A 23,494-nucleotide genomic window follows, 5' to 3' on the forward strand; every position below is an offset into this window, starting at 1 on the left:
ACAATGGCAAGAGGGCCAAACTGTGGCCTGATCTTTGCTGATGCTGCATGATTAAGGGGGTAGAAAAGACATGCTTCTGTTTTAGGAACTTCAGGTTTACATCACCATGTCTTAAAATATTGATTAAGTGTAGTGAGGCTATTTATTAGGTGTTCTTCACGATCAGAGAGATCATCACTTTGATATGAAATTTCAAGGAGATCAGCACATTGGAATTTCTGGCAGATCAAGTTTGACAGATTTGCAGCATGGAGATTGAATAACCCCAAAGCCTTGATACAAACCATCATTGAGTACATGCCATCTGCTCTTCATTTTGCCATGGTGTACTTTAAGGTGTCAGTTGCTCAAAATGTTGTAAGAGGTTACTCAGAGTTGTATGAAGTATTGTTCTCAGAAATTTCAATATTAGATCCTCACAACACACCATGCCATAAGTTGCTGACATGTCAATGAAAACTACCCTGGTCTTGAGTTTCTTCAGTAGCCAGATTCTGTGTGAGTAGTCAAGGAGAGCACTTGCTCACAGCAGCTGCTACTAGGTCTAAATCCAGCTTGTTCAGACGGTACCACAGAACTAATTTTGTCATGCATTTGTTGTAAGATCCTTCTTTGCAAGAGTTTGTAACCACAACTAAGAAGAGAGACTGAGTGAACGTGTTCTGCAGGTGTTCCTTTTTTCTCTGGCTTTTTGTTGACAATAACTTTAGTACTCTATGATACCGACTACTGAGCTGATTATAGCTTGGCAAATACATTTGTAACAGATGTATCATAGAAAAATTCACGCTGACAAAAAATATCAACATTTTAGTACATGTGGAACATGACATTTCTTTTTATTCACAACTGATGAAATATTTTCTGTCAATCCCTCTGTTTCTGTGAGACACAGGATGCCCATCAGTGTTGGCTCATGAAGTTAGGACCCAAGATATCTCACTGAACCTTTTTTTAAGCCTGAAACTGCTGTTTGAGTTTTTATAGCCTCCTATAATGTCTCCAGCGTTAGAAGACAACATATTAGGCACTTACATGTGCCTCAGACTATGGCCTAATTCCCATAAAACAAAAATCATCAAAGAAAACAGCTGCTAACAACAAAATATTGATCCACAGAGTTCATATCAGTTGTATTCCTGTGTTCTCAGAGAAACTCTTGTACACGTATGTCATTATACAGATAGATAGGTAGATATTCAGCAATCACAGGCCCTGCAGACTACGCGCTGCTTCCACAAACTGCCTCCAATCCTTCCTGTTTTGTGCCCGGTTCCTCCAGGTGTCTTCAATTCCCAGGGCTGCTCGGTCCTTGGCCAGGCTGTCCATCCAACGCTGCCTTCGTTGTCCAGTGGGGCGTTTGGTGTTTGGTTTCCCCACTAGTGCCATCTTCGCCTGCCATCCACCTGGCATATGGGCTACATGGCCCACCCATTGTATTCTTTTGCTCTTTATCTTTTGCTCATCTTGGTTGTCACATCAGAAGGTATATTTCCTTGTTTTTCCTCCTCCTCCATTCTCCATTATCTAAAACTGGTCCCCATATCCTCCTCATATCCAAACATTGCATTATATCTACAACAACAGTTGCCAAAGTTCACATTTCATCAGAAAGGAACCCAAGAAATTTCCAGAGTGAGAGTAAAATGGAAGGTGAAATACTAGTGTTTCTGCAAGATAAGCCAATGGAATGTATGGTCTTGTATAACCTCAACTGTGCGGACAATGTACATGGGGCTTATAATGATGACAATATATTCTTAAGAAGTGTAAGTAATATTGAAACAGTTGTCAAGCCATGTAGTTCATCATCCTTATCAGACAGGGAGCCACAGATCCCATCTCCAGTGCATCATAGTAAAGAACAATAGTTGCCCAAATGTCTGATACTAAACGTACTTATATATGTGGAAGATCATCCACAGCATAGTAAAAAATCAGTTATGAACAGATTTGAAATAAGTTTGCAGCAGTATGACTGAGTAATGCAAAATAAATAAATAAAAAGGGCACAAAAACTGGTATTTGTGCATTTCAAGGATGCTCAATACAATTTACAGAATGTGCATGATAGTGACCTACTACATGCACATCAAATTGCACACAACATAGACTACAATGATTTCAAGGGAACAGTGGATTGTTGCATAATTTCAAACAGTGCTACAGAATTGGAAGACATAAGATAATGAAATTTCAAACAAAGCATCAACTTGGCAATGCACAGCTGCAGGATTGGCCCAAGAATTTATGGAGGAGATAAACAAACGTAACGAATTTATTTTCAACTCAGACCAGCCAGGATTTGGAGAGGAAATGCATATGAAAGGAACCCTGGAAACTAGATGTACAAGGAGAGTTGTATCAAGATCAGCTAACATCAATGCCTTAATGTGTTGATATGCAATTATGCTGACTGTTAATCTGGATGGTAAATTATCTGGAAAGTTATTTATTGTACTGTGAGAAGTTGGAAGTGCTCTGCCCCCTACGATTCTTTCTCGTGTGTATGATCTTGCAAGGACAGTAGGGAATATTTATGTCACAGCAAGCAAGAGTGGGAAAATGGACATAAGAGAACTACTACTATGGTATGATCACTGCTTTTGGCCAATAGTTGGATGTAATAACTTGCCTTACTTAATTCCTGGTATGCGTATAAAAATCATACGCCTTTTGGGCAAACTATCCATCTTGAAAAGTGTGTGACATTGCAATTCATACCACCTGGAACCACTGAACAAATTCAGCCTCTGGATGTTTGTTTTTTCTGTGCCTGTGAGACATATTATTGAACTATCTGCAGCTACACCGTAAACGATAACCAGTTTCATGATAAACTCCATGACAGACTGTTTTGCATTTGGTTGCATGTCATCACATTCCATTAATTCTCACCATTTCGTTACACCAATATGATTCCATATGCATTCGTGGTCCATGAACCATGGACCTTGCCGTTGGTGGGGAGGCTTGCGTGCCTCAGCTATACAGATAGCCGTACCGTAGGTGCAACCACAACGGAGGGGTATCTGTTGAGAGGCCAGACAAACGTGTGGTTCCTGAAGAGGGGCAGCAGCCTTTTCAGTAGTTGCAAGGGCAACAGTCTGGATGATTGACTGATCTGGCCTTGTAACAATAACCAAAACGGCCTTGCTGTGCTGGTACTGCGAACAGCTGAAAGCAAGGGGAAACTACAGCCGTAATTTTTCCCGAGGGCATGCAGCTTTACTGTATGATTAAATGATGATGGCATCCTCTTGGGTAAAATATTCCGGAGGTAAAATAGTCCCCCATTTGGATCTCCGGGCGGGGACTACTCAAGAGGATGTCATTATCAGGAGAAAGAAAACTGGCGTTCTACGGATCGGAGCGTGGAATGTCAGATCCCTTAATCGGGCAGGTAGGTTAGAAAATTTAAAAAGGGAAATGGATAGGTTGAAGTTAGATATAGTGGGAATTAGTGAAGTTCGGTGGCAGGAGGAACAAGACTTCTGGTCAGGTGACTACAGGGTTATAACCACAAAATCAAATAGGGGTAATGCAGGAGTAGGTTTAATAATGAATAGGAAAATAGGAATGCGGGTAAGCTACTACAAACAGCATAGTGAACGCATTATTGTGGCCAAGATAGATACGAAGCCCACACCTACTACAGTAGTACAAGTTTATATGCCAACTAGCTCTGCAGATGACGAAGAAATTGAAGAAACGTATGATGAAATAAAAGAAATTATTCAGATTGTGAAGGGAGACGAAAATTTAATAGTCATGGGTGACTGGAATTCGAGTGTAGGAAAAGGGAGAGAAGGAAACATAGTAGGTGAATACTAAATACTAAAATACTAAATACTAAATACTAAAAGGTATCAGATAGATTATATAATGGTAAGACAGAGATTTAGGAACCAGGTTTTAAATTGTAAGACATTTCCAGGGGCAGATGTGGACTCTGACCACAATCTATTGGTTATGACCTGTAGATTAAAACTGAAGAAACTGCAAAAAGGTGGGAATTTAAGGAGATGGGACCTGGATAAACTGAAAGAACCAGAGGTTGTACAGAGTTTCAGGGAGAGCATAAGGGAACACCTGACAGGAATGGGGGAAAGAAATACAGTAGAAGAAGAATGGGTAGCTTTGAGGGATGAAGTAGCGAAGGCAGCAGAGGATCAAGTAGGTAAAAAGACGAGGGCTAGTAGAAATCCTTGGGTAACAGAAGAAATATTGAATTTAATTGATGAAAGGAGAAAATATAAAAATGCTGTAAATGAAGCAGGCAAAAAGGAATACAAACGTCTCAAAAATGAGATCGACAGGAAGTGCAAAATGGCTAAGCAGGGATGGCTAGAGGACAAATGTAAGGATGTAGAGGCCTATCTCACTAGGTGTAAGATAGATACTGCCTACAGGAAAATTAGAGAGACCTTTGGAGATAAGAGAACGACTTGTATGAATATCAAGAGCTCAGATGGAAACCCAGTTCTAAGCAAAGAAGGGAAAGCACAAAGGTGGAAGGAGTATACAGAGGGTCTATACAAGGGCGATGTACTTGAGGACAATATTATGGAAATGGAAGAGGATGTAGATGAAGATGAAATGGGAGATATGATACTGCGTGAAGAGTTTGACAGAGCACTGAAAGGCCTGAGTCGAAACAAGGCCCCCGGAGTAGACAACATTCCATTGGAACTACTGACAGTCTTGGGAGAGCCAGTCCTGACAAAACTCTACCATCTGGTGAGCAAGATGTATGAAACGGGCGAAATACCCTCAGACTTCAAGAAGAATATAATAATTCCAATCCCAAAGAAAGCAGGTGTTGACAGATGTGAAAATTACCGAACTATCAGTTTGATAAGTCACAGCTGCAAAATACTAACACGAATTCTTTACAGATGAATGGAAAAACTAGTAGAAGCCGACCTCGGGGAAGATCAGTTTGGATTCCGTAGAAACACTGGAACATGTGAGGCAATACTCACCTTACGACTAATCTTAGAAGAAAGATTAAGGAAAGGCAAACCTACATTTCTAGCATTTGTAGAGTTAGAGAAAGCTTTTGACAATGTTGACTGGAATACTCTCTTTCAAATTCTAAAGGTGGCAGGGGTAAAATACAGGGAGCGAAAGGCTATTTACAATTTGTGCAGAAACCAGACGGCAGATATAAGAGTCGAGGGACATGAAAGGGAAGCAGTTGTTGGGAAGGGAGTAAGACAGGGTTGTAGCCTCTCCCCGATGTTGTTCAATCTGTATATTGAGCAAGCAGTAAAGGGAACAAAAGAAAAATTTGGAGTAGGTATTAAAATTCATGGAGAAGAAATAAAAACTTTGAAGTTCGCCGATGACATTGTAATTCTGTCAGAGACAGCAAAGGACTTGGAAGAGCAGTTGAATGGAATGGACAGTGTCTTGAGAGGAGGATATAAGATGAACATCAACAAAAGCAAAACAAGGATAATGGAATGTAATCATATTAAGTCGGGTGATGCTGAGGGAATTAGATTAGGAAATGAGACACTTAAAGTAGTAAATGAGTTTTGCTATTTGGGGAGCAAAATAACTAATGATGATGGTCGAAGTAGAGAGGATATAAAATGTAGACTGGCAACGGCAAGGAAAGCGTTTCTGAAGAAGAGAATTTTGTTAACATCGAGTATAGATTTAAGTGTCACGAAGTCATTTCTGAAAGTATTTGTATGGAGTGTAGCCATGTATGGAAGTGAAACATGGACGATAAATAGTTTGGACAAGAAGAGAATAGAAGCTTTCGAAATCTGGTGCTACAGAAGAATGCTGAAGATTAGATGGGTAGATCACATAACTAATGAGGAAATATTGAATAGGATTGGGGAGAAGTTTGTGGCACAACTTGACCAGAAGAAGGGATCGGTTGGTAGGACATGTTCTGAGGCATCAAGGGATCACCTATTTAGTATTGGAGGGCAGCGTGGAGGGTAAAAATCGTAGAGGGAGACCAAGAGATGAATACACTAAGCAGATTCAGAAGGATGTAGGTTGCAGTAGGTACTGGGAGATGAAAAAGCTTGCACAGGATAGAGTAGCATGGAGAGCTGCATCAAACCAGTCTCAGGACTGAAGACCACAACAACAACAACATGCATTCGTGAAGAGTGGATACCTAATTGAATGTCCTGCGTGGTCTGTAACTCCCAAGGAATTCATCTTTGATCTTGATGGTGTGAATCTTTGTGATCACAGTGGTGCATCATTTTCCATTAGATGTTCATGGTGCAAGTTAATGGTGTGTTTTGAACATTTCTCGAATCTCTGCAATGTCCATTTTGTGAAGTGTAAAATGTACATCCCATAGAAGGTTGATCTCTGCATCTCCCAGACACTCATTTTCTGTTGCCCTCCTGTTGCACACGTTGGGTCATTAGCAGCTGACATTTTTCCTGTAATAAGTGTTAACACAACACTTTCAAATGAACCTTACTAAAGATTGAACTTGGGACCTCACACTCAAGGGGTTCCTTGTAAGTGGATTTCCAAAGGTGCAGTATGTGGTGCTACTGAAAGAAAGCAGAGTGCTAAATAATTTCAGTTCATTTTCTGGGTTATGCATGTTCTGAATCTTTCTATGAAAACTCTGATGAAAGTGAACAATTTTTTGTCAATAAATGATGAAACACATTTCTGAATGTATATGTCACAATGAAAGACATTTAAATAAAATTTACAAATGTCAGTAGTTAGAAGATCATTCTCTTGAAGTGTTTAACTCATTTAAATGATTTGTTATACCAGTGAGAGAATCTTTGTGCGCATGCTGGAACAGGGTACAAAAGCTGTGTAATGTCGCCATCTGGTGCCTACTGTGTGCACTTGCTTAGTGGGCAGTTGCAGGCATGATGGGACATCCTGTCCTATATGCTTCCATTACATCAATTATCTTTTTGACTGAGTATCACACACTGAAGTGCCAAAGAAACTGGTATAGACATGTGTATTCAAATACGAGATATGCAAACAGGCAGAATACAATGCTGTGGTCGGCTACGCCTATGCAAGACGACAAGTGTCTGGTGCAGTTGTTAGATCAGTTACTGCTGCTACAATGGCAGGTTATCAAGATTTAAGTGAGTTTGAATGTGGTGTTATAGTCGGTGCACGAGCAATGGGACACAGCACCTCTGAGGTAGCGATGAAGTGGGAATTTTTTCGTACGACCATTTCGTGAGTGTACTGTGAATATCAGAAATTTGGAAAACATCAAATCTCCAACATTGCTGCGGTCAGAAAAAGATCCTGCAAGAACAGGACCAATGACGACTGAAGAGCATTGTTTAACATGACAAAAGTGCAAACTATTTGCAAATTGCTGCAGGCAGATTTCAGTGTTGGGTCATCAACAAGTGTCAGCATGCAAACTATTCAATGAAACACCATTGATATGGGCTTTTGGAGCCGAAGGTCTGTTCATGTACCCTTAACTGCACGACACAAAGCTTTACACCTCGACTGGGCTTGTCAACACTGATATTGGACTGTTGGCGACTTGATACATGTTGGCTGGTTGGAGGCGTCTTGTTTCAAATTTAATCAAGTGGATGGATGTGTACAGGTATGAAGACAACGTCATGAATCCATAGACCCTGGATGTCAGCAGGGGACTGTTCAAGTCTTTTTTTTTTGGGGGGGGGGGGGGGGGGCTCTGTAATGATGCAGCGTGTGTGCAGTTGGAGTGATATAGGACCACTGATATGTCTGGATAGGACTCTGACAGGTGACACGTACATAAGCATCCTGTCTGATCATCTGCATCCATTCATGTCCTTTGTGCATTCTGACAGACTTAGACAAATCCAGCAGGACAATGTGACACCCCGCACATCCAGAATTGCTACAGAGTGGCTCTAGGAACACTTTTCTGCATTTAAACACTTCTGCTGGCCACCAACCTCCCCAGACATGAACATTATTGAGCATATCTGGGATGCCTTGCTATGCGTTGTTCAGAAGTGATCTCCACCCCCTCGTACTCTTACAGATTTATGGAACTCCCTGCAGGATTCATGGTGTCAATACCCTCCAGCACTAGTTCGGACATTAGTTGAGCCCATGCCACATCGTGCTGTGGCACTTCGGCATGCTCACAAGGTCCGTACATGATATTAGGCAGGTGTACCACTTTCTTTGGGTCTTCAGTGTAGCTTGAAACATCAATTACGTTGCATATAATTATTCCTTAGGTCCAATCACAGATCTCCATTACATTATATGCATCATGTTCTATGGGTCCCATTACAGAGTTCATTATATAACCTATATTCAGTAGGCTGCTTGAATAGCAGTATCCAGTATGTGGAAGGTAAATATGCATCTTCTATTTAAGCACAATACAAATGAAATCTCTTAAAGTTAAAATATTGTAATATTATAGTGGCAATATAAATCAAGTGATGCTTTTGACAATAATATAAGAGCCCTTAGTGACAAGAGACTAAAGCAGGTTTAAAGATCTCTGTTGAGAAGATAACCCATATATGTCAAATACCAAGATAGCTACTAGAAGGATGACATTAAAAAGAGGGCACATTCAGAAGTTATAGAGAGATTTAAATATGTATGATAATGGGTATAAACTGGCCTCACAGAAAAGAAGCCATTGGAGCATTAATAAACAAAATGATTTTAGCATGTGAACTCACTATAAATATTTACAACAAGAATCTTTTGATCAATGCAAAATCAAGTCATTACCAGACAGTGATCCACCCAAAGCACATTATACAGAACACAAAATGTAAACCGTCGAAATATGTTATAACTTAGGAGGCTAAAATGTATGGAAAGAAGGATCTCAGCAGGATACTGGGATCTCAAAGAACACAAGATGGTCAGCATAGAAGACAAGTGCACCAAGAACTGTATACCCGGGTACAGAAGATCCCAGACACCATCGGGAGAAGTAGAACCATTTTCTTCAGACATATCTTTAAAATGGACCAGGATAGAAATAGAACCAGAACAAAAACATCAAGGACAGAAGAGTGAAGAAAGTTGTGAAGTATGAGAATGAAGAAGACCAGAAGAAATGAAGCTCTTCTGAATGAATGTGGTTTTCAGATGCCCAAAATGGAATGGGATGGAGGAGATAAGAACCCCTGTGGAGACACTGTTCAGCACTATGGAAGGAGCTCCTTAACTGTCTCTAAAACTCCATTATATGACCAGCGAGACAGTTATGTGTTCTAACAAATTGTTGAGTACATACTTATATATCTGGCTCCTCTCTTTTACAAAGATTATAACTTAAAAACAACAATGACACACAAGTAATGTTAAGACTTTCATTCAGAAGTCATTATAACCAGTTTCAGACAAAAAAAATTTTATTGGCTCATTTTATGAGTGCTTATTGTTGCAGCACCGTGGTGTATGTTTCTGCTGCAGTTGTCATATATTTTGTCACTCAGGAATATAAACCACTACATAGTCACTCTATATTTCGCATTTCTCAACAATATATGCCACAATGCCTTGGTATCTCCACACTAAGTGAGCACAAAAATAGGCCTCAACAAAGTAAGTCTGCAACTGCCAATTGAAGATGGATTTTTGTATCTGAGACTGGTTTGGTGATGTGAATAAAAAAGTTGTTCCCATTTTAAAATTATACAAAGCGTGTTTTTTAAGAGAGGTCCATTTGAACATAAGTACACAACGAAAGGTTATTTCAAAAAAGTAAATTTATTTTCACAAAGTACATACTTCACTCTATTTTTCGACATAGTTGCCAAGTTTGTTGAAAATGTATCATACCTCTCAACCAATTTTAAAATGACCTATTCATAAAAGCTTGCCGCCTGCTCCGATAATCAAGAGTTCACTGCCATTTTCACGCCGTCATCATCATTGTAAGGGTTGCCACTGAGGTGTTGTTTGAGGTGGAGGAACAGATGGTAATCACTCGACGCAAGATCAGGACTGTAGGCTGGGTGGTCTAAAACTTCCCAGCCAAAACTGTCCAATAAATTGTCGGTCTGACCTGCAGTGTGAGGTCTTGCATTGTCATGGAGAAGGACAATTCCCCTTGTCAGCATGCCATGTCTTTTGTTTTGAATCGTTCTGCCAGCTTTCTGAGGGTTTGGCAGTATGCTTCTTCATTGATAGTGTTTCCTCATTGCATGAAGTCGACCAACAAAACACTATGCCTATCCCAAAACACCAATGCCATGATTTTGCGCTGTGACAGAGTCTGATTGGCCTTCAACTTTACAGGCGAGTGTGTGTGTCTTCATTCCGTGCTCTGTTGGTTTGATTCAGGCGTGATATGCGAAACCCATGTTTCATCTCCAGTTACAATCTGACTCAAGAAGACGTCACCTTCTTCGTGATAATGAGTCAAGAATTTCATCACACACTCAAATCTTTGGTTTTTGTGGTCCTCTGTTAGTAGTTTTGGGACCCAGCAGGAGCACAGTTTCCTAAACTTTAGGTGTTCAGAAACAGTATTGTAAAGCACTGATCTCGACATGTCAGGAAATTCATTTGAGAGACCTGTTATTGTGAAGCGCCTGTTCTCACAAATCCTCGCTTCAACTAAAGCCATCAAATTGTCTGTAATCAGAGAAGGGCGACCGGAGCAGTCCTCATCAAGGACATTGTCATGGCCATCTTTGAATTCTCGTACCCACTTACGCACTTTGCTTTCACTCATAACAGTATCAATGTACACTTCGCAAATCTGTTGATGAATTTCTGCATCAGACAGATTCCTCACTGACAAAAACTGTATCACTGAGTGAACCTCACACACATCGGGCGAGTTGATAGTCTTAAACATTCTGAATGCACAGAACAGAACCATACAGGTTAGCTACAGAGCTGAAACTGAGCACAGTTGTTCCTGAGGCATGCCGGTACACGACACACACACTCGTTGCAGTATGCATGTGAACTACTAATGTCTGCAACAAAACAGACCTTACTTAATGTGGTGTGCATACTGTAAGACCTTCAGTACACACACCATCAGCTTATTTGACTTGTTGCTCTAACGAAGTAGGCGAGTGTCAGCAATATGTCTTGTGGTCTTATTGTGGCGTGTTTATCTTCTGACGTTAGGTCAGATGATAGAAATGCCACTTGCGCGCTTAGAGTAGCTGATTGACGGTGACCAACTTTAAACAGAACTTGATTAATTTTCACACACATTTATTAAAATAATAACAAGCATAAAAATTACTTAACTTGGTTCTGGATGCTATTTACAATTGACAATCTGAAGTTCCTTTGGTATTGGTATGTTAATCTTATTCTAACATATATCTCTGATACTCGACAAAAGTGTCTATACATTTATCTTCATGGTTATGTACAGGAATATGGTAATCTTATTAGGCGCAGACTGAAACTTGACTATAGACTGGTACAGACAAATGTAGAACTCGTACAGACTGGCACAGACTGGTGCAGACAAATGCAGACTGACTAATCGGAGGTCTGTACACTCGTTATAATACCTCGCGCGTTCATGTATCACTGCGTGAGTGTGATCCGCGAGGAGAAAAGGTTCTACGTATGCAGCAATCTCATTGGCTGCGTTACATATTAATACACAGATCGGCGGAAGCAGAATTTGGTCCGTCTCTATGGCAGCGCCATCTCATAGTGCGGAGACGGATGAGCGCTGCGCCTGCGCTGTTGTGCTTAGTGGGGCGCGCTCTTGTGGGAAAGTTGTGTACGCGCTGACTACGCGGAACTATGTACACAACACTTAAAAAACACGCATCATACACTGAAGTGAGAGAAGTCATGGGATACTTCCTGATATTGTGTCAGATCTCCTTATGCCCTGTATAGTGTAACAACTCAGTGTGGCATAAACTCAGCGAGTCATCGGAAGTCCCCTGCAGAAATAGCAATCCATAATTGCAAAAGTGTTGCCAGTGCAGGATTTTGTGCACAAACTGACCTTTCAGTTATGTCCCATAAATGTTTGAAGGAATTTGTGTCAAGTGATCTGGGTGGCCAGATCACTTGAAGTGTCCTGAATGTTCTTCAAACCAATCACAGACAATTGTGGCCTGGTGACATGGTGCATTGTCATCCATAAAAATTCCATCATTTGGGAATATGGAAGTCCACAAATGGCTGCAAATGGTCTCCAGTTAGCCAAACGTAACCATTTCCAGTCAACGATCGGTTCCGTTGAACCAGAGGATCCAGTCCATTCCGTGTAAATACAGCTCACACCATTAGGGAGCCACTACCAGTTTGCACAGTGCATTTTTGACAATTTGGGTCAGTGGGTTCATGGTGTCTGTGTCACACTCGAACCCTACCATCTGCTGTCACCAAGTCACAGTTTTCCAATTGTCTAGGCTCTAACCAATATGGTCACAAGCCAAGGAGAGGTGCTACAAACAATGATGTGCTGTTACCAAAGGCATTTGCATTAGTTGTCTGCTGCAATAGCTCTATGCCAAATTTCACTGCACTGTCTTAATGGAGTCATCATAAGTCTAACTTTCATTTCTGTCATTATTTCACACAGTGTTGCTTGTCTGTAGCTCTGAGAATGCATCACAGGTCCCACTATTCTTAATTGTTAAGTGAAGGCTGTTGACCACTGCTTTGTCCGTGTTGAGAAGTAATGCCTCAAATTTGATATTCTCGACACACTTTTGACACAGTGGACCTCGGAATATTGAATTCCCTAACAATTGGAATGTCCCATACATCTGGCTCCAACTACCATTCCATGTTCAAAGTCTTTTAATTCTTGCTGCTTGGCCATAATCTCATTGAACACGATTCACATAAATCATCTGAGTACAAATGACAACTCTACCAGTGCACTGCACTTTTGTACCTTGTTGTAGGTGATACTAATGCCATGTGTATATGTGCATTGCAAGACTTCTGTCTCCTCAGTGTAATTGTCATCACTGTACTACAGACTCTCTTTCTCTCTCTCTCTCTCTCTCTCTATCTATCTATCTATCTATCTATCTATCTATCTATCTATCTATATCACTCACTCTCTCTGCCTTTGCCTCTGTCTCAGCCTCTGGCTTCTGCCTCTGCCTCTGCCCCTGCTTTTTTCTTCCTCTCTCTCTCACTCAAAGTTTGTTGCTTGCACTAGTCTGCAGTTGCTTCTGAATGGCAGAAATTGGAGATTGTTTTTGGACACCTATTATGCATTAATTGATGCTCGTGTAGCATGTACAGAACCTTCATTTTTGTTTAGTGGAGTGTTGCAACCTTTTTTTCCTTCAGTTGTAGATAAATTGTGCTCTCAGTACATTTCACAGTTTCCTTCATGACTTTCTTGGCTGTCTCTGTGCTGCTGAAATTGTTCTGGTTGGCAGGAGAGCCAACACCGTGTTACTAGAAGGAGGCCGAAAGGCACGCGTTTTAGCTCACGCAGGCTGGCGTGAGGTCTGGAACAGGACAAGGAAATTAGAATTTAGAAAAACGGACGTAGCTGTTGGAATACTTAACTTTAATCCGTTAATGAAGAACGTCGGTCTTGACGGTACATGAATCAATATCAATAGTAACTGATAATGGCGCCTTGCTAAGTCGTAGCAAGTGACGTAGCTGAAGGCTATGCTAAACTATCGTCTCGGCAAATGAGAGCGTATTTTGTCAGTGAACCATCACTAGCAAAGTCTGTTGTACAACTGGGGCGAGTGCTAGGAAGTCTCTCTAGACCTGCCGTGTAGCGGCGCTCGGTCTGCAATCACTGATAGTGGCGACATGCGGGTCCGACGTATACTAACGGACCGCGGCCGATTTAAAGGCTACCACCTAGCAAGTGTGGTGTCTGGCGGTGACACCACAGAAATCATCATCAACTGATTGTCTTCCTTGATTAAAGAATGCTGCTGATGGTTCCCTTATGACATGCAAACCCTATAACAACTGATACTCATTCATAGGTTTATGATGAAGTGTGACTTATTTTTACCTACTTTACACACTTCCATTCTTTGATGTCACATGGAATAATTTTATGATGCAATTCCACAGATAGACAAAAAATATTCATTGCATAGAAATGTGGTGTTCATCTATGAACTTCACGTAGGCAACTATTTAACAGAATAAGGCACGCTAATGACAGCCTCAAAATACATTTACACTATTTGTAAAGAATTAGGCACAATTTGGAAAGTAATAGTAGAATTTATGAAGGCCACAAACAGAAACAGCCTCCACTGTCTAAAACTTAGCCTAACTCTTCCACAGAAAGGAGCAAAGCAATCAGTAATAAAAACATTTGATAACCTATCCTGCAGATTAAAAGTGCTGGTAGATCACAGAAGTTTTAAAAACAAATTGAAACTTGACTCACCCTTCTATTGCATAGATGAATTTCTGAGTAAGTAATGTGCAAGTGGTTTGTTTGCACTTATCAAATTTTGTTGCAGATTAAGATTTAAAAATCCAGATTTGTAAATGACCAGCATGTAGCCATGTTTTCACAGAGAAATTGTATCATATTTGCAAATCTACAGACACATTTCACATCATGACAAGATGTTACAAGCACAAGATACAGAACAGGCAAGAAACTAACGCAGCTCGCATTACTAATGTACACCTACATTTCAGGTGCCGGTCCTTGCTTTCCTGTGCACATTCAAAATGAGTTGGGTGACGAAATATAGAAACTATCTTTCTATTTCTCTCCTTGCAACATATCTGAATATTTTTTGTGTAAATTGAAGGTGGAGAGGGCAGAAAGGAAAGGAAGGGGAAGGAACTACTGATGTCAGCTGCATCGGGACTTTATGCAGAATCGGTGGTAAGCAGTGAAAATGTGTGCCAGGCGTGGATTTGAACCTGGAATCTCCTGCTTACTGGGCAGTTGTGTCAACCACTGCACCATCCAGAAACAGTGTTTATTGCAGTTGCTTGGACTGTCTCGGCACACATCCCGGCTGACCCACACTCCCACCTACCACCACCTGTTTACAGTTCCCTTCCATGTTCTCCATGTTAGTTCCTTTGAGATTCCGGTAGGAAGTCGAACGTAATTGTGTGTCTGCACTAAAGGCAGCAGATTCATTGCCCATCGAGGCACCCCCGATTCCACATAAAGTCCCAATGCAGCTGGCATCAACTCTTCCTTCTCACAATTTACATAAATGTCTCACAGTTGCAGACTCTGTGTTGTGTCTTTTTTTTTTTTTTTTTTTTTTTTTTTTTTTTTTTTTTTTTTTTTTTTTTTTTTGCACACATCTGGAAGAACAGACACTACACATTCACATAATATCTGTATAAATTTGAAATTTGTACTTCATTAAATAATAGTTTCACCTAGTAGTACACCTAGATGTAGATATACATGGTGTTCTGAAACTGTTTGTTCAAATTAATACAGGAAGTAGAAAACATGAAAACAAAAATACACACATCAAAAAAAGTTTTGTATCACCTCGGTTCCGAGAGGTCCGGAACCTGTACAGAAAATTGGAATAAAGATCAACATAAACATCATCTCCGCCCTTTTTATTGCTTATGAAAACCACACATTGCATCTCGTACCACCATACAGTGAGACCTTCAGAGGTGGTGGTCCAGATTGCTGTACACACCAGTACCTCTAATACCCAGTAGCAGGTCCTCTTGTATTGATGCATGCCTGTATTCGTCGTGGTATACTGTCCACAAGTTCATCAAGGTACTGTTGATTCAGACTGTCCCATTCCTCAACGGCGATTCAGCATAGACCCCTCTGCATGGTTGGTGGGTCATATCATCCGTAAACAGCCTTCTTCAATCTATCCCAGGCATGTTCGATAGGTTTCTTGTCTGAAGAACATGCTGACCACTCTAGTCGAGTAATGTCGTTATCCTGAAGAAAGTCATTCACAAGATGCGCATGATGGGGGCAGAAATTGTCATCCATGAAGATCAGTGCCTTGCCAATATGCTGCCAATATGCTTGCACTGTTGGTAGGAGACTGGCATTCATGTATCTTACAGTCTTTATGGCACCTTCCGTGACCACCAGCGGCGTACTTTGGCCCCCCATAATGCCACCCCAAAACATCAGGGAACCTCCACCGTGCTGCACTCACTAGGCAGTGTGTCTAAGGCGTTCAGCCTGGTCGGGTTGCCTCCAAACACATCTCCAACGATTGTCTGGTTGAAGGCATATGTGACACTCATTGGTGAAGAGAACATGATGCCAATCCTGAGCGGTCCATTCGGCATGGTGTTGGGCCCATCTGTACCGCCCTGCATGGTGTCGTGGTTGCAAAGATGGACCTTGCCATGGACGTCGGAAGTGAAGTTGCGTATCATGCAGCCTATTGCGCACAGTATGAGTCATAAGACGACGTGCTGTGGTTGCACGAAAAGCACTATTCAATATGGTGGCGTTGCTGTCAGGTTCTTCCAAGCCATAATCCATAGGTAGCGGTCACCCACTGCAGTAGCAGCCCTCGGGCTGTTGTGGACAGTTCGTGTCTCTCTGTATCTCCTCCATGTCCGAACAACATTGCTTTGGTTCATTCTGAGACACTTGGACGCTTCCCTTGTTGAGAGCCCTTCCTGGCACAAGGTAACAATGCAGATGCGATTGAACCATGATATTGACCATCTAGGCATTGTTGAACTACAGGCAACATAAGCCCTGTACCTCCTTCCTGGTGGGATGACTGGAACTGATCGGCTGTCAGACCCCCTCCATCTAATAGACACTGCTCGTGCATGGTTGTTTATATCTTTGGGCAGATTTAGTGACATCTCTGAACAGTCAAAGGGACTGTGTCTGTGATACAATATCCACAGTCAAAGTCTATCTTCAGGAGTTCTGGGAACTGGGGTGATGCAAAACTTTTTTTGTTGTGTGTATATCGCCCCTGATGGCAATTGCTGATGCTAGGGACAAGTTTCAGAGAACGTAGCTTAGCATGCTAATTTCAGCAATGGCATTCACAGGAACTGCTTGAAGGCACGCAGTACATCCTCAGTGTGCGTTCGCAATTGTACCAGCAGTGACACGAATCTAGTTCCGAGTCTCATTCCATTATCACAACAGTTTCGTATGCCATTATCACAACAGTTTCGTATGCCAGCTGCTTCATATGACAACAAGGAAGAAATACAGACAGGTGAAGTCATGGACCTGGGTGGCCAGGTCACAGAACCACTCCAGCCGATCCGTCGATTCCTGCAGGTGACTCTCAAATGATTCAACACAGTAAATCTTAAATGGGCTGACACCCCATCGTGCTGCCAGTGCATCCTTTGTCTAACATTCTCAGGTACATCCGTCCCTACACAGAATAGTTTTGAATATCAACACACATTCCCAGTCAATGACACGGGCACAACAGCTTACGTCAGCATCACTAACAAAATGTTCTCTAACATTACAATTAGATTTTGGAGACCATATGCTTTTTATCAAAATATGTTTGTTTTGATGTTCTCTACTGCCTGTAATAATTTTAGAGAATAGTTTCAGTTACCTTTATAGTGTTTGCCAAATTAAGATATTACGGTGACTGCAGGTATCACATTTACTGTGTGGGGCTACGGCGTGTGCCGAGTGGACGCTGGCATTGCAAGGAGTGCTCCATCTGTGGCTCTTGTGGAGCGCTGACTCCTGCTGGCAATGTTGACCCGACTACCACAAACAACGGCTCCAGTGCTTCTGTAATAGTGAACCCACAGTGGCAGCACGAGGTAAGTCGGATCTCAAGAATACTAAGCTAAGTCAATGTGTGAGAATTGGTGTAGGAGAGCAAGGAAGGGTCAGTTAAGTACATGATAACCTGTACCCACATTCATTCATTCACTCACTCACTCATTCCCTCTCTCCCACTCACTCACTCACTCACTGCTTGGCAGAACATGACACAATAATAAATAGGAAACACTTGCAAATGTTCTGAAGAGTTATACTTGGTCACGAACCAGGTTTCAGCTTCTTAGGCCATTGTTGTCAGGGACAGTGATTTAAGAAGCCGAAAGCAGGTTTGTGACCAAATACATATACATTGCAGGAAAAATAATGCAACATCTTCAAGGACTGCGTTCAATGGCACCAGCACAAGTATGTGCGTACTGAGGGGTTGTAGTGTTAGTGATAAGTTTCTCACGATCATTGGTGATCGGACGGCACTGACGAGGCCTGTCTGTGCACCCTCTGTTTTGACTCTGCAGGCAGTAACTGTGCTGAGTTTAGAGATGAATGTCTGCAACATTCATTCTAGGGTACAACTGTGCTCCAGTGGCAAATACATACTCCTGTTGAACCGCTTCAGCCATTTAAACAGGGTTGCATTGTGGATGTGCAGGAAGCTGGAGGGACATAGGAAAGTACTGCTGCACATGTCAGGCACTATCTATTGGTGGTGTGTTGCTGCTTTTAACAGTGGCCTGCCGACCAGGTTCTGGATGTCCACATTGTACAATGCACACCGAGACTGACACATTGTGCAAGCAGCAGTGGCCTATTGAACATCATCCAGGGATGAAATCTGAGCACACAATGCAACAGCTGTGTCATCAGGGTCCATTGGGAATTGTCTGGCTTCCAGCAGTATTAAAATCACATGTGCCTCTGGCAAGGCTACCATGGACACCAGGAAACCAACAAGCATAGCTACTCTGGTGTCACAAAGAAGTTGACTGGAGAGTGGAATGGCTCGATTGTCTTCATTGATGAGAGAGGGTGCTGTCCGTATGCAAGTGTAAGGTATACCTAGACTAAGGTGTAAGATGTACCTAGACTAAAACTCCCAACAAATCTGATTAAGCTCAGGCAGTAAGTACATGATCTAAACCAGCTTTATAAAGCTACTACTATGCAGGTTTTCAAGGAAAAATGCAATAGGGCCAAGCAAACTTTTAAAACTGAAATTGTCAATCTAAGGAAGCAGATTAACAGCAAAACAATAGAACACTCTGACAACATAAGCAAAGCATCTTGGAAGCTGATAGACAAATACCAAAAAGGTTCAAAGATGAACATGGAACCAATCAGCGTAAGACATGATGGTAACGTTATAAAAAACCCATATACTATATGTAATATTCTTAATAACTACTACATTTCTGGTGAACAATCAACACATATTACAGATTCACAGATAGAGATCCGGTGTCATCTCACCCAGTGTACCGAATCTGAATTTGTGGAAGTGAATGAGCAAGAGGTTCGCAGGGCAATATACATGCTAAAGAAAAAATTTCCACCTGGATGGGATGACATATCCAATGCTATTACTATAGCATGCTTAAAAGAAATTTCTAAACCTCTTACTCACCTGATTAACTGCAGCATTAGAGAAAACATGTATCCAACGGTTCTAAAAATGAGTGTAGTGAAACCAGTGTATAAAAAGGGAAGTACGGAAGAAGTCTCCAACTATAGACCAATATCATTAATTCCCACTTTTAGTAAGATATTCAAAAGCATTATCCTTTCTCAGCTTTTTCACAAAACATAAACTCCTTGTAGATTCACAGCATGGCTTCACAAAAAGAGCAAAGTACAACCACAGCAGTTACACAATTCATCCATGAAGTTTACTGTCTATTGGACCAGAAGATGCAGACGGCAGGTATATTTTTGGACCTGACAAGAGCATTTGATACTGTAAACCATAGGGTGCTTCTTAAAAAGCTAAAATCTTATAGTGTTGGGAATCAAGCCATGAATCTTCTAACCACGTACCTGTTAAATCGTAAGCAAAGCACTAAATTCCCATGCAAACTATATAATAAAATCATGAACTCCCAGTCCGCCAGTGAACCTGTATTATGAGGTGTACCACAGGGCTCAATCCTTGGACCCTTTCTCTTCCTTATATATATTAACGACATTGCACAACCCATTAACTTCCATATTGTAAGCTATGCAGATGACACGTCAATCTTATTCTATGGGAGCGAATCTAAAGAGCTAGAATCTCTTGCTACTAGTGGTGTAACAGAAGTAACAAAATACTTCAATGACCAGGGACTCAAGGTGAATATCACCAAATCTCAACTACTGACATTTAAAACAGTCAGTTCTCATCACAACAATATGAATAGTGGCTGTAATATCTCTGCAACAGAAAGTGGTAACTGTACATTCCTGGGTGTATATGTTGATGAAAATTTGTGGTGGACATACCACATGATTTTCGTATGCGGAAAAGTCAGTAGTGCCATATATCTCCTCAGCCAACTCGCAAAGATAGTGCCTAGCCAGGCACTGAAATTAGTATATTATGGAACACTTTACCCCTTTCTCAATTGCAGAATTGAACTATGGGGCTGTGCAGCTGATTTTCGTTTAAAAAGAGCAATAAGACTTATACATGGGGTAGGATATAGAGATTCACATCGTGAAGCGTTTGTGCAGCACGAATATCTGACAATATATTCTCTGTACATCTTCAAAGTAGTTGTATTTTTTATAAGTCAACCAACAGAAGCTATCAAGGGCAGTGATGTACACGATCACAACACTAGAACAAAGTGTAACTATTTCCGTAACAGAACAACATTAAAAATGACTGATAGAAGTCCGTATATCAGTGGTTTAATTTGGTATAACAAGCTACCAAACTCTCTAAGAACGTACACGGGAAATGTTTTTAAAACAAAATTAAAATCTTTTCTAATAGAAAAATGTTTATATTCTTTCAATGAATTTTAAGATAGTGATTGTAACATGAGGCATTAGCATATCAGTTGTAATGTGATAAATGTAAAAAATAAACATAAGAAGCAACAACTACAGAATATAGTGTATTTTATAAGTATAAATACAACCATAGTATTAAGTCTGACGTTTGCAAAAGCCATCATTACGATGGCTCCACACAAAGAAAATGTGAATAAATAAATAAAGAAATAATTAAACATATATGCTGTAGACCTGGTGAGCTGCCTATTCCAGAGTGCATTCACCCACAATACACAGGTCCCAACCCAGGCTTCACTGGGGAGGGGGGGGCATCAGTTACAACTCGTGGTCACATGGTCACACCTGGCATTTCTACAGGGTAAAGTAACCAGTGCCCTCTACATTGCTACTACCTTTCCTTTATCAGGAAGGTGATGTGCTTTTTCAGGAGGACAGTGCACTTCCATATACGGCTGCATTGATGCAATGTGCTCTTCGTGGTGTAAAGCAGTTGTCCCGGATAGCAAGATCACCAGTTGAACATGTATGGATCATGATGAAGTGGGAACTTATTCATTCTCCAGGGGGCCTGCAAGAACCATTGCTGAATTGCAACAAAAGGCATAAGGTGCTAGGGGCAATCTTTCTCAGGCACAAGATTCTGGGGACAGTCTATCTCAGGATTCCATTCAGCAGCTTTACGATCGTTTGCGTGTGAGAACACACAACTGTGTTGCCACCAGAGGGTGATAACTGTGTGTTGATGTGCCTGCTTGGGCACCTTTTACTGTGAGATGTGTGTTTCATTTGGTCTGAATTTGTTATCATATATTTCTACAATGATGGAATATTGATCACATCACTTGTTAATAAAATGACCTCGTCCTTGTGGGAGTTGCATTTTTTTCTGGCAGTGTAATTTTGAAAAAACATTATGGTGTTGTTTCCTGTTTATTATATACCCCCATTTAATGTGAGGAGTCTTAAATGACAACCAGAGAAAAAACATATGCAGCTGCTAAAATTTCTTCATTCTCTAAAACACTGGCCATTGTAACTTCCATAATATTCATAAGCTTGTCAGCTGGAGTGAGTTACCCACAGTGATAGTGACATAATACATGGTGAATTTTTGCTGTTGTGGGCTTCAGGCCAGATATTGGTTTGATACAGCCTCCCACATTAGTTCATCCTCTGCAGCATCTCCACCTCTGATAGATGTTGCAGCCTATGTCCACTAAAACCTGGCTACTGTAGTTGAGCCTAGTGGTCTCTTTATAATTCTTACCCACACCATTCCCTCACTTATCAAACTGAGTGTTCCTGGAAGACTCTTTTCTCTCTGTGTGATTCAGTATCTCTTCATTAATTAAACAATCTTCCCATTGTATCTTTAGCGTTCTTCTGTAGCACCACACTTCAAAAGCTTCTGTTGACTTCTTGCCTGAATTGTTCATTTTCTGTGTTTCACTTCCGCACAAGGCTACATCAGACAATCATTTAACTTATATTGTAGGAAAAGATAGATTCCTACTTACCGTAAAGAAGACACGTCCAGTTGCAGGCACATTTAAAGATACTCACATGAAGACATTCACATGTAACTTTCATCCACAGCCTTCATCAGTAAAAACACACACACACACACACACACACACACACACACACACACACGCACACACACACACACACACACACACACACACACACAAGCAAGCACGCCTTACGTACACATGGCCACCAACTCAAGTGTCTCGGGCTGGAGTCTTCTTCATGGTAAATAGCAATCTATCTTTTCCTATGTTGTTGGTATTCCTATGTGGAGTTTCCATTGTTCAGTTTAACTTATATTCATATTTATATTTATATTAGGTGTTAAAATAGTTCTCTTTTTCAGAAACATCAAACACTTTTACTAAATATTTCCTAACACTTACTTTATATTAAGCATTCAAATATTTCTTTTTTTTAAACACTTCACTTGCTATCGCCAGTCCTCATTTTTTATCCTTTCCACTTCTGATATTTTCCATTATTTTGGTACCCAAATAGAAAAAAATCCATCTACTACTCTCAGTGTCTGATTTCCTAATCTAATTTCCTCAGCATCGCCTGACTTAATTCGACTACACTCCATTAGCATTATTTCACTTTTGTTGATATTCATCTTATAACCTCGTTTGAAGACACTATCTATTACTTTCAACTCATATTCCAAGTCCTTTGCCATCGCTGACAGAATTACAATCCTACTGATAAACCACGGTGTTTTTTATTTCTCTTTCTAAATTTTAATTCCCTTTCCAGATTTCTCATTAAGTTTCTCTCTTGCTCACTGCACAAATTGCATGACAAGGGGGCTAGGCTACAATGCTGTATCACTCCCTTCTAAACCCATACTTCCTTTCCATGCCCTCCAGTCTTTATGATCTGGTTTCTGTAACAGTTGTAGATAATGTTTTGTTCCTTGCATTTTATCCTTGCTATCTTCAGAATTTTAAAAAGTGTATTCTAGTTTAGATGGTCAAAAGCTTTCTTGAAATATACAAGTAGTACATATAGATTTGCCTTTTTTCAACCTATCTTCTAAGATAAGTCATAGACTAGTATTGCCTTTCAGATTCCAAATTAATTTTACGCAGGGTCAGTTTCCTCGTGTTCTTCCATTCTTCTGTAAATAATGTGTGTTAGTTTTTTCTACCACTATGGCCTGTTAAACTGATGGTTTAGTAGTATCCACACATACCAGAACCTGCATTTTTTGGAACTGGTATTGTTATGTTCTTCTTGGAGTCTGAGGATATTCCATGTACCTCATGTTCATCCCATGTGGAATGTTTCTGTCATGGTTGGTTCTCTCTTTATGGTATATCT

General features: G+C 40.8%; 1 protein-coding gene across 7 annotated transcripts in view; it reads left to right on the forward strand.

The window, feature by feature from the left end:
* The window catches only part of LOC124551368 (titin-like), a 260,732-nt gene that overhangs the window by 166,976 nt on the left and 70,262 nt on the right, over positions 1–23,494 (forward strand). For all 7 annotated transcript variants that reach the window (XR_006967830.1, XR_006967828.1, XR_006967829.1 and 4 more), the window contains exon 14: positions 17,508–17,682. Coding sequence is in view for 3 of the 7 variants with exons in the window: in XM_047126404.1 (XP_046982360.1) it covers positions 17,508–17,682 (175 nt within the window). In the remaining 4 variants the exon portion in view is untranslated. The remainder of the gene's footprint in view (positions 1–17,507; positions 17,683–23,494) is intronic.

This window comes from Schistocerca americana, chromosome 9, assembly GCF_021461395.2.
Source record: "Schistocerca americana isolate TAMUIC-IGC-003095 chromosome 9, iqSchAmer2.1, whole genome shotgun sequence".
NCBI lineage: Eukaryota > Metazoa > Arthropoda > Insecta > Orthoptera > Acrididae > Schistocerca > Schistocerca americana.